This window comes from Podarcis melisellensis, assembly GCF_964234715.1.
Source record: "Podarcis melisellensis genome assembly, chromosome: 7".
NCBI classification, from domain to species: Eukaryota; Metazoa; Chordata; class Lepidosauria; order Squamata; family Lacertidae; genus Podarcis; species Podarcis melisellensis.
In genome coordinates, this window is record NC_138539.1 from 66,951,792 (window position 1) to 66,964,502 (window position 12,711).

Genomic DNA, 12,711 nt, shown 5'->3' on the forward strand with positions numbered 1-12,711 from the left:
CCAACGATTAAGCTGTGTATTTCTTAGTTCAATCCCTATAGTTAAATGCTGTCTACAGATCAATCAAGGCAAGTGCTTCCATTCTGTTTCTAACATCTCCCTTCCTTGCCTATAAATGTTGATGGTGATATATTTTATTTATTAGTGTCCGTTTCTTGCCTTGTTAAGTTGTTTAGTGTTTAACTGCTGTGAAACACTTTGCCTGATGTCCCTTCTCAGCCCAGGTCATCTTGAGAATTTTTATTTCCCATTATTCCCCTTCAGTCATTGTCTTAAAGTAAATACCATTTTTAACAGAATCGGAGGTCTTCTCGCCACTCCTCCCCAGCTTAAGAGCTTCCAGGTTTGGGTTTTTAAAGTTCACAGAGAGGAGTTTGCTGAACGTTCACAAGGCTTCTGGTTTTGGGAATTGATCCCCACCCCTACCCCCGATAAATAAAAACAGAAAAGATTAGTTGGATGCGGAGTGTGTTGCTAACAATCAAGTATGGTAAAATAAGTGGTAAATAGGAAATTTCGTTTCCAAAAATTGTGCAGTTCCCTTTCCTGCTTCCATCAGTACCTTCTTCAATCTTGTTCACTTTCTCCCAGAGGTGTTTTGCCCTGAGGGAGATGCACACAGCCCCGACATCAGTGGTCATTTAGTTGGGTCCAGGACATGGAGGACAGTATATAGAAGTTATTTCTAGTCAGGCCATCTATATCACCTGCTCCACGCCTTTTGAGTTACCGGTATTTATCAGTTGGCAGCGACTTTGGCGCACATCCTGCAACTACGAAACACTTGGGACCATTCTCCTCAAAACACTTTTCTTAAGGTGCCATATAATTATTTTATTCAGTGAAGCCATTTCAGGAAACTGGTCAAAGCCCAGAAAACAACAGATACTCTTTCAGAAAGATTCTTTCCTGCCATAATTTTATTTGGCGGTTGGAAAAAGGTCAGTGTTTGTTAAAAAGGGGGTGGGGTGGGGAATCCAGTGAATATGTGTGTGGTGAATTTTCCAGAACAGCTAATGATCTCACTACTTCCTTATTATATTTTATACAGTGTATTATTGCGACATTTATGATCTGCAATATATTTCTCTCATTACTTAACAAGCCTGCCATTTTTTCTGCTTCTCACAGTTCATAGATGGGGATGTTAAGTGATACCATACCTTGCTACCAGTCTTAGTGGTACAGCTGAGTACAGCAGCCAAGCCAATGCAAATCCCCTCCCCACATAAACCATAAATTCTCAACTGCCTCTTCAAATATAAGGACGGAAGTACATATCCCAATAAATATGGGGCTGTCTCATAGCGAATTCTCCTCTGTAATATGTAGTAAAACTGATATACTGCCTGTTCTCACCATGTTGTATGTTTCCCCAAACTTGCCAGCATCAGCCAGTGATAATGAACATGATGCCTTTATGACATAGACAAAGGTTTGAAGGTGGGGTGGAGGTGTTTTTTTTGTACATAATGGAAGGCAAAAAAGAATGCATCCATCCAGTGTCTTCCTATCCCATAGTCATATCTTCCCAGCAAGTTCAATCCCACTGAATTATATACGTTATTACTGACCTTCAGCCAAGGAAGAAGAAGTTGTATATTCGGCGTTATTGTAATTGTGAACCCCGTCAGATGTACAACATAAAAGGAAATCAAACCTTGCCAAGCTGTTATAACTAGATACTGCCTTTTTGTTCAGCAAACGTGGCTTTTTGTTTCCCTTTAAAATTACAGTGCTACTCCTGCATGAAAACTAATTTTCCAAGCAAAGCTGCCTGCAGGCATTGCAGTACTGGTTGCTGATAGCCTCAGATATATTGGCAGGCTGCCATTATGTGATAACAAATGGAGTAGGAATTGCTTTTAATTGCATTCTATTTGTAGCATGATTTCTTTCCTTCAGCAGCGTTTTTGCTGAACATTTGTGTGTGTGTGTAACTAAATCTAGAGCAGCATATAAGGGAGGAACGAGTGCCACACAGTACTTATGACTCCCTCACTCCAGTCCTTTCCAGATGCATTGGTACTGGTTCACACTGTTCATCCACTGATGGCTACTGCGTTAAGTGATGAGTTGGATGTGTGAGTGAGCCATTGCCGATTAAAAGCTGCCGACAGAATGATCACATCTCATAGAAATCATAGAATTGTAGAGTTGGAAGGGACCACGAGGGTCACCTAGTGCAATGCAGGAATCTTTTTGCCCAACGTGGGGCTCAAACCCACAACCCTGAGATTAAGAGAGCCGGTGTGGTGTAGTGGTTAAGAGCGGTAGACTCGTAATCTGGTGAACCGGGTTTGCGTCTCTGCTCCTCCACATGCAGCTGCTGGGTGACCTTGGGCCAGTCACACTTCTCTGAAGTCTCTCAGCCCCACTCACCTCACAGAGTGTTTGTTGTGGGGGAGGAAGGGAAAGAAGAATGTTAGCCGCTTTGAGACTCCTTCGGGTACTGATAAAGCGGGATATCAAATCCACACTCCTCCTTTTCTTCTTCTTCTTCTTCTTCTTCTTCTTCTTCTTCTTCTTCTTCTTCTTCTTCTTCTTCTTCTTCCTGCTCTACCAACTGAGCTGTCCCAGGGACAGATTTAGTTTCAGCCAGCTGGTGCCAACCCAGCACTCACCTGTACTCCACTCAGCTGCCTCCTATGCCCCCCCCCAATAGGTCTGACTTCTCACTTAGAGAAAGCCTGACTAGCACCATCAGTAACACATACGCATCATGTGGCAGAGAATAGGGAGAGCAAACCATATCAAGGTTTTCATCATCCAAGGTGTTATAAGGCAGTGGGAGTTCTGCCACTCACCTTTGAATGATCGCACATCATAAGAAATCGGAGAATTGCAGGAAGGGACCATGAAGGTCATCCAGTTCAATGCAGGAATCTCTTTGCCCAATGTGAGGCTTGCACCCTCAGCTTTGAGATTCACTCTTTCATACTCTACAAGCTGAGCTCTCCAAGTGAACAATTTTCCACTGGAACCAATTCATGCTTTTAGCCGTAGATCGTCATCAAATGATATGTGCAACAGCTCTTACAAGTGTTTTGTTTGATGGCAGTTTTGAAGGTGGGACGTTGGAGAAAGTAAAGTGAGGTTTGTTGTTTACTGGTCATTTCTTATTTGGAGTCATTGATTGTGTGGTTTGTTGCCCCATTTCCTTCACCAGTTACCTACTTTTCCCATTCAGTGTGCAGTGTTTTTAGTAGTCACTCCTCCCTCCGTAATGTTTACTCCAAAAACTTCTAACACTTATCCATCCATCCTGCCTTTCATCAAAATGACCTTGGTGCAGGTGACAATTCAGGATACAATAAAAGCCAGAGAAGATGCATTCAATTAAAAAAGTAAAACAATACAGTATATCTCCCCATCTGTTCCAGCACAAGCCCTATAAAAAAAATCCTTGAAGTGCCTAGCATAATATAAACATCTGCAGCCAGCACCGAAAGACAGATAATATGGGTGCCAGCCAAGGCTTTAAGGGGGAGAGTATTCTAAAGTTGAAGTTCTAGTGCCAAGAAGACCCTCTGGTGGGTCACTACTCTTCTGATCTCATGGAGTGGGAAGTATGGTCCTAAGCAACTCAGGGGTTAAGACTTTAAAACATACACCTTGCATTGAGCTTGGTGGTGATCAGGCAGCCAGTGCAGATCTTTAGAGACAAATGTAACATGGTCCTGGGCAGAAAGCTTGATCAGCAGCAGTTTTGCAGTGTCTGAACTATCTTCAGGAGTGGCCCTACATAAACGTTCATAAATGTACAAGGCAAACACATGCATAAGTATATAAACCACATGCTTGAAATAGTACGAGAGAGCAATCCTGAAGCCATTTTGACTCTCCCAAACCATTTTGACCTCAAATATTTCTCTGCAAGGAGGAAGCAAATTAGAAAGCCTCTCCATTGTCTTTTGCTTACCTGTCTTAAGGGCGTATTTGTGTATGAATAGGGTGAGCCTGTGACCTGGATTCAGGAACCAGACAGAGGGCCTTCTCAGTAGTGGCACCCTCCCATCAGATGTCAAGGAAATAAGCAGCTGTCCTATTTTTAAAAGACATCTGAAGGCAGTCCTGTTTACGGAATTTTTTAATATTTAATGTTGTATTGTTTTTAACACTCAATGGGGGGAATCAGCAAGGTGGGTGGGGTATAAATAATAAATTATTATTATTATTATTATTATTATTATTATTATTATTATTTATTATTATTATTAAACTAAAAGTATTTACCATCACAAAAGAATGGCCAGGCTGCCAGGTAAAGCAATCAGTGACCATTAACAGATATCCTGGCAGACTGCCTCCTTCTGTGATGTATGTATGATGTTTTGGGTGGTGGTCTTGGGCTATAGGGTGGGCTATTTCAAAAGTCTATATAACGGCTTGCACACCATTGTTCTGGGCTCCTCCTCCCTCCTACATGTGGTGAGTGAGGACCCTGTTGCAACAGTTAATAAAGATCAGACTTACTAGCTGCTTTGCTTCTCAATATTCTCTTTTTGGCCCGTTATTTTCTCCTTCCAATAGGGAACCCACTGAAGGACTCTATACTGGCTCAGGGATACCCCATAAGGAAAAAGGAGCAGGTTTTTTCTGTAACAAGTCCAAGTGTCCCATCACTTGTGCATGGCTAACAATAACCAGGTTATTCCTGCCCAATAACAGCCAGAGCTGGAAAAGGGCACTTCACAATACTGAAACCACTTGGGCTTCAAGTGACTGCCTGAAATCCAGAGCCAGCACCCCTGGATTACAGACCTGATCGTTTAAGGGGGGTGCACCTCCTGTTAAGTTGTGGGTGAACATATCAGACAACACAGCGATTCTTCAAATATCTCTTGTTTATTCACAGGCCAGAACAGAACTGAACTGAAGGGTTCAGTCAGCCTGCTTATATAGAGCTCCAGTACAATGTTACTGTAGCAACTTTCTAAAACTATCCAATCACTGAACATCACTTTCGATCCTTCATTTGCATAACTATCCACAGTATCCCCCTGCTGGCCCAGGGTGAGAACTTCAGTACATAACACCTCCACCCAGAACAGGCTTCCTTCATTTTTCCTGGATGTGGGAGCCATCAAGCCACAGCACCTTCATGTTGTCAGGATTCATTTTTGGTTCATTGGTCCTAATCCGACTTGTTGCCATTGCAACAGAGGGCTCATTGACTCTTCCAATCCTGGCTTTTTAAAAATTATTTTTGCGTGAGGGCTGATTTACTTCCCTCTTCTCTGCAGCCGCTTTATATAACAGTTGTTCTTGCTGAGAGGGAATGGCTCCCCCGTGGGCAGCTGCAGTGCCACAAATGCACAGAATTCTCACTCGCACCCTGCACTAATCAGAAGATGTAGAAACATCTGCCACCGCTGCTGTATTTCCTTGGTGTGCATGTGTCAGATAGCATCAAAGAAACCCCCCCCCCCATTGACTTCACAGTCTCCTTGTTATGTCAACATTCTGGCTCACTGAGGCTGAAATCCAATGAGTATTACACAGGCTTTCTCACTTCTCCTTTGAACATACTTTCTTAAACCACATTGCAGGGGCTTTTCAGGTGGCTCAGCTGTTTTTGTTCTCTTATTTCATTTCAAAGCAGTTACTTACAAGTGTCACGCTCCTCTTTGCAACATGCACGATTTGTAAAGTTCCCCGTTCTTTTATGCGTGTCCACAACTTTTTTTGCGTAGACATTTAATCTTGTCCTTATTGTCTTTTTCTTCCTCTCTCTTCCCTTGCGTTCCTTTTGTCAGACAGTAAAATTTTTTTGTTCATTATCAGAATTAAAACCTGTTGCGCGAATGATGGGTTGGCTCTAGACAGCTGAGTAGGATCAGGTCTAATCTAAACACGACAGAGTCTGGCTCCAGCCTCTATCTGACACTTAGCAGTAGTGCTGTATTTCCAGAGCATCTTCTGTAGGCATCCAGAAACAGCTTTTTAATGTCCATCCTTTTTTGTAATGAGAAGATAACAAAAAGTGTGAAAGCCACCTCTTGGGGGTTCCCCACCACCACTAACATGTCCTTAAAATGTTACACTAGTGCTATGGGGTGTGCTTGAAACTGGATGAACCCACATAGGGGGTGACAAGTTTTATGGGTCTTTCCTATCAGTGCCGGATTTACGTATAAGCTAAACAAGTAATAGCTTAGGGGCCCAATCTCTTGCCCCCCACCAATTTCACTATTAATATACTTCTTCTTAATTGTATTTCAGTTCAACAATTACTTTTATAAAATGCATATTTTGTTATGTGCAAATAGCTTTAGATACCTATTAGGTCCATAAATTACCATTATAGCATATATTCAACAGAAAAAACAGCAACAATTTGTTGTTGACAAAGGACAGCAGGACATATAAAGGGACCCATTACCATCAGTAGCTTAGGGCCTCATCAAACCTAAATCTGGCCCTGTTTCCTATAGAAGTGGACACACATATGTGGTTGCTAGCCTTTAAATGCTAGTTTGGGCCTGTAGGATAAACCTATGGGGAAGTACCTTCCATGTCACCAGTGTGACATGTAAGATGTCCCAATTTGTGTGCTCTGTAGTACACAAGCGTTACAGTTCCCTCTCCAACAGCCTCTCCAACAGCCTCTTTACTTTCCCAACTTTGTGAGCCAGGTGTCCATTTTGTCTTTAGTGGGATGAAGGTGGCCATCTTGCAATGAACCCAAGTGAAATTCTCACTCCAGAAAGAGAGTCAGTGCCGAACTGACTGCATAATTCAAGCTTCTGGTTTCATGTGAATTAACAACCCTGAAGACTTAATATCTGAAAGTCTAAAATGGTGTTTCATTTGTACCTTTTGAATGAGGAATCCCACAATGGGAATCGGAAGGTGTTTAAACTTCTAAGAAAGGCGGTTCTGTGATGCAGTAACCAGCCTTCTCAAATCCCACTGATGCTCATCCTGCAGTCCTGACTTAATGTGAGCAACCTCAAAATCACGCTGGGTCCTTTGTCCTGGTTAGCAGCTCCATTTGCAAGCTTTAATTAGCATGAGGGTAATGTATTGTCCAGACTCTGTTAAGCAGCTATAGCTCAGCCGTAGAACGAGTGCTTTGTACATATGCAGCCCAGATTCAATCCCTATTCTCTAATTATTTGCCATTCCAAATAGTTCTCTTCCTCTTTTAAGGTTCAGAATTGTTGCTCTCGGTAAAAGGTGGATACCGGCAATAGATTTTCACAAATTTAAAATTACCATTAACAGAAGAAACCTATTCTATCAATTCATTTGGGAGGCCCAAGATTCTTATCGTTTGGATCAGCATAAAGTCTACAGGCATCTTACTTGCACCGTTAACGCCATCTCTCTTTGTAAAGACAGTTGGATAAATTGAACACTTGAATCTATAGCGCACCACAATTTCTCACAACTAGCGTGGCAGGTTTAACAAATTTTAATAGATGTTTGCTTCAGCTTGTGGTCCATCTCTGACATCCGTTGTCTTTGTAGCATTTCCTGCTACAGTTTTCAATTTTGTGTTCCGTTTTGGCAAATTTAGCCGTTAAGTACGATTGACTTGCATCCAGCGCTTGCAAAAAAAGGAAAGCAGGTTTCACAACCAGTCTTTCCCTTTCCCTCTGCCCCCATGCAGCCACTTTTAATTCACAGAAAGCCTCTCCAGATGTGTCTATATGTGCTGATTAGCATGGGCTGTGTTGCCCAGTGCTAGGTGGAATAGCTTTAAATCAGATGGAGAGGTGTTTTCTGCAATTCTGGAATAGAGTTCTAGACATAAGATGGAATGAACGAGAAAGGGTGAAGTTGTTTAATTTATGATTTAAAGTAATAAACCTCAATTACTACTTTCTGGGTCCATTTCAATGCTAAACGCCGACTAATCAACACAGTCAATTAAGAGTAGAATAGCTATTTGTTATTGGACTTGGGAGTCTCAGTGGTATGCCTGGCATTTAACTGAATTCTCCTGAAGACAACAGATATTTTCCATTGACTGAGTAGATTCTCTAGAGCTGTGTAGTCTGAACTTCCGGCTCCATATGAGCGAACAAACTATGAAGTCATGAACTCCTTTTAATTATTCAAAGTAATTAAAATTTCATCCAAGTTCTCAAAGGATAAAAACACTAATTAGAATATTCATCAAAGGATCTGCATTTTTAAAAACAAACAAACACACACACACACACCAAAAAAACAACCCCTTGATTTCTAAATGTAAAGAGTTGTGCTTTTCCCCCGGTTGGCAGCTTGTGCTTTGGGGAAGTGATGAAAGCTAAGATGCAATTCTGAGAATAAAACTCCGTAGAAAGCTTTAAACAAAAATCCAGCAACAATTCTCTTTTAAGCCATGGCAGAAAAAAAGAATTCAGCCCAACCAGCTGGGTTGCAAGATTAGCTTTTTCTCCCAAGACAGGCTCACGTTATCAGTTCATTGTAAACATTCCTGTGAACTGCAAAGTCCAAGGGGTGCTGACCAGGCTGTTCAAGCAATGCCTTCTGCACTTTGACAAACCAGGTTGAATATTATCAGCCTCTGAACTTGCACCTTCTCTGTGGAATTGGAGTGATGGCAGTAGCAGGTAGTGGCAGCAGCTAGCAGTTCGATGGGCTGTTTCTTTTTAGCTGTAACTGAGGAGAGGGAGGGAGCTCCATAGTTTTCTTAAAGAACAATGCGGCTCATCGGCTAAAAGTTCAGCTAGAGAGTTCTTCTCATGCCTGAGTAGTTTGCCAGCGATTCAGATCAACTCTCACGAGGCCACCAAGCGTCGTAACTAATAATATTGGAGCTAATGTTCTTGTTTCATTCTGGTCAGTATTCCAACTTCTCCCATTAATGACTATCTGCTTCAAGGAACTGTGTTTATTCCACATCTTAACCATTAGGTAATCTGCCTTTGCTTTAGGAGGACAGAGAACTGCTTAGAAGCATATATTGGCATTAATGTCCAAAACTGGTGTTGGCTTACTTTAGGGACTTGCCACTAATATATATAGGATCTAAACCTTTAGGCAGAAACCCATAGAAATGTGGAGTTGGAAGGAGAGTCATGTATTCCCACCTCCTGTGATTGAGGCATCTCAATGAAGTCACACATGACAGATGGCCATCCAATCTCTGTTTACAAACCACCAAGATCATTAAACTCTCACATGTTAATGGAGTACACTTCCTTCCTGCCCAGAAAAAAAGCTGTTGATATTTTTGTCTGTTGAATCAGAGTTGGAAAGTGTTATGTACTGAAGTTCTCACCCTGGGCCAGCAGGGGGATACTGTAGATAGTTTTCACTCAGGTCCACATATGCAAATAAGGGATTGAAAGTGACGTTCAGTGATTGGATAGTTACAGAAAATAGTTACAGTTGTGTTGTAGTGGAGCTCTATATAAGCAGGCTGGCTGAACCCTTCAGTTCAGTTCTGTTCTGGCCTGTGAATAAACAAGAGCTGTTTGAAGAATCGCTGTGTCGTCTGATATGTTCACCCACAACTTAACAGAAAGGACCCTGAGGACCATCTTAGTCCAACCCCCTGCAATGCAGCTGTCCCGTATGGGGATCGAACCTGCAGCCTCGGTGTTATCAGCACCACACTCTAGCCAACTGAGCTATCCAGGCTAAGTCTGTATTGCTATGGCCAGTGATGAGCACAGCTAAAAAACAGAAGCTCATTATTGAACATCCTGTTTAGGAGAGCAACCAATATTGTGTCCCTCTAATGTTGTCGGTAAACTTTGTTTCCTCTTGTTGATTTAAAATCTGTTGCTGTCTCACCCATGATTTTCTCTCTGTTGCAGCATTAGCCATTACGTCGTTGCAATGTCTTTCACCATCTTCCTGCTGCTTTTGAGTGGAGTGGCTCAACTGCTCACTACGAAGAGACTAGCACTTTGGGAAGAAGCTAAGCACCATTCCTTGTGACGAATGGGGTGGAGAGGTCCGCACCCTTGGAAACTGCAACCTCCCTGAGTGACAGGTGGAGTTATGAGACTGGCTGCCAGAAACAGTGAAAGAACTCGATGCCACAGGCAACAGCGCCTCAACCAACTCTTTGGAATTGTACCTTGTCTCCCTCCCCTCCCCCCCCCCATTTAAAAGAAGAGGGGAAGAGACACAGCCACAAGTCTCTTGCCAAAAACTGAATATATGGCCCGCTTCAGTGTTGGAAGATGAGTGCTGTTTATGAATTTTCCAGAGAGATTCAAATGGGTGACAAGGAAATAAACTGGCTCTGTAACTAGGCCCAAAAGGCATACGAGAGCAACCCCAAGGCCTACAGAATATTGCCCTTTGTCCACAGTCTGCTTCTGGACCAAATCTTGGACTGGTCAGCTTGCTTTGAATTTTTTTTGGTGGCTATTCTCACTTCTGATGTTTTAAGATCAAATTTAGAAGCTTGTGTATAATGGGAGGAGACTAAAACTTGAATTTTGCTACCTTTAAAAACAACAACAGCCAAAAACATATGGGTTGTATGTGTGAGTGAGAGATTAATTAATTCCTGTTTTAAAAGAAGATGCTGCAGATTACTTTTTCTATGATTAATTTTATAGGATGCACTTGAAAAGAACTCTCTCTGTCCGCTCAAACTGAAGCTTAAATAAAAGGAGGAGGAACCACAACGACAAAAGAGAGATTTCATTTGTCAGAATCTCAGCAACAGCCCTGTGAGCCAAGTTAGGCTGAAGGACAGTGACTTGCCTAAGGCCAACTTAAGGAGCTGCAGATCTGAGCAGAGATTGAAACCCAGCCCCCAGCCCCCCCCCCCATTCAAGCTCTGTTCATTACACTGAGACAACATGTGCCCTCTTAAGTAGAACTGGCAAGCTGTTAAAGCTCCTGAGAATGAAAAGCTTTTGCATTTGGAATCCCACTTCACTTGGTAACCAAACCTAGGAAGCCGTATTGCATACTGGAATTCACAATGCCAGCAGGCTGAGAAATGGCATATATTTTGCACCTAATGCTTTCATGGGTAGCTGCTCAGATAAACACTTTGCCATCAGCTCGTACACAATGCACCCGTTGGACAGTAGGAGCATTTTTGTTCCTCAGCTCAACTTGCTCTTATTTTAGTGCAGGTTGGCATCATCCTATACCTGAATACTCAGAAGTAAGCCCTCATTGAGTTCAATGGGACCTGCTTGCAGACAAGTGGGTGTTGTAGTAGGAGGCTTAGAATGCATCTGTACAGTAGTACCTTGGGTTAAGTACTTAATTCGTTCCAGAGGTCCGTTCTTAACCTGAAACTGTTCTTAAGCCGAAGCACCACTTTAGCTAATGGGGCCTCCTGCTGCTGCCATGCCACCGAAGCACGATTTCTGTTCTCATCCTGAAGCAAAGTTCTTAACCCGAGGTACTATTTCTGGGTTAGCGGAGTCTGTAACCTGAAGCGTGTGTAACCTGAAGCGTATGTAACCTGAGGTACCACTGTATTAGGTTATCTTGCTTTCTGTGTCTAGACCCGTTTGCTTTTGCTGCGATGAACGAGTTGTGGGTATTGTTATTTCTGTGCTGCTTAAAGCCAAAATAGCCATTTACCAAGCACAGTGGTACCTCTAGATACGCACACCTCTGGCTACGTATCTTTCAGGATGTGAACGGGGCAAACCCAGAAGTATTTTTCTGGGTTTCGCGCCACGCACATACACAGAAGCAGCACCTCCAGCTGTGAATTCCTTGGGATGCAGCTGTAGCTCTAGAATGGATCCCATTCACAACCGGAGATACCACTGTATAAAAATCTGTTACGCAGACGTTAAAATATCCCGAATCAAAATGCACAACAATCCAATTTAAGACACAGCTATTAAAATGAACAGGTGGCCCAAGTTCAAGCGATCAAAGGAATGCCTCTATTGTATGATTTCAATCTGTCTTGGACATACGATATATGGAAATACTGTTTGTATTGTAAGTGGACGTTTGCCTAACCAATCACAACAGATGGCAGAGTCATCTGTAGGAATAGTAGCCTGCCATAGCTCTGAGAAAGAAAGTAAATTTAAAATCCATGAAACACTCATGCCAAGCCGGCTGCCAGTATTGGAGCATGCCAGCAAGGGATTCATCCTGTACCGCTCTAGCCCCTTGGTTCTGTGGCATTAGAGCCATGTCACTACGGCTGTGGTACCCAGTCATCCCAGTAGAAATGTTAGCGCTGCAAAACTGGACGCAGACATCCATCTGCTTGTCAGTTACCATCAATCACTTTATCATGGGAGAGCGATCATTGCTATGTTATTTAAGCCGCTGAACAGCAATGAAGCAATTGGAACAAAGTCTTCTAAAATGGTGGCTGCTAACTCATCTCTCCAAGCTGCAGAATACCTTAAGCTATGCAAAATTATAATAAAGCAATTGACCTGTTTGAATACCGTGCATTATGAATGTCCTTGACACTCGTCATTTATAACATTAAAAATACGTTATAAAAATGTGACACCAGGGGGTGCTTCAGAGCAGTGAGCCGCCGGCAATGGAAAACTGCCATTAAACGTTTTAAACGCTAGTCAATATAACGTTCTATAAGATCAGTATAGATCCAGTCCTGAATAGATAGGACCCTGAATAGATAGGACCCAGAAGAAGATCCTATTTCCTACCTAATATATATATATATTTCCCTGTAATTGTGTGTGTTTGTCCTAACCATTTGGATTCCTGACAAAGTTGTATGGAGGAAACTAGTGTATGGGGGGGGGGGGAATCCAAAATAGGGGAAGGGCT

At 42.5% G+C, this 12,711-nt stretch overlaps 1 protein-coding gene across 5 annotated transcripts in view; it reads left to right on the forward strand.

Annotated features, from left to right (window-relative positions):
• PIGN (phosphatidylinositol glycan anchor biosynthesis class N) overlaps positions 1-10,612 on the forward strand; it is an 80,768-nt gene extending 70,156 nt beyond the window's left edge. For all 5 annotated transcript variants that reach the window (XM_081918174.1, XM_081918173.1, XM_081918171.1 and 2 more), the window contains one exon: positions 9,780-10,612. In XM_081918174.1, the coding sequence (XP_081774300.1) occupies positions 9,780-9,903 (124 nt within the window). In that variant the 3' untranslated portion in view covers positions 9,904-10,612. The remainder of the gene's footprint in view (positions 1-9,779) is intronic.
• The last annotated feature ends 2,099 nt before the right edge of the window (positions 10,613-12,711 follow it).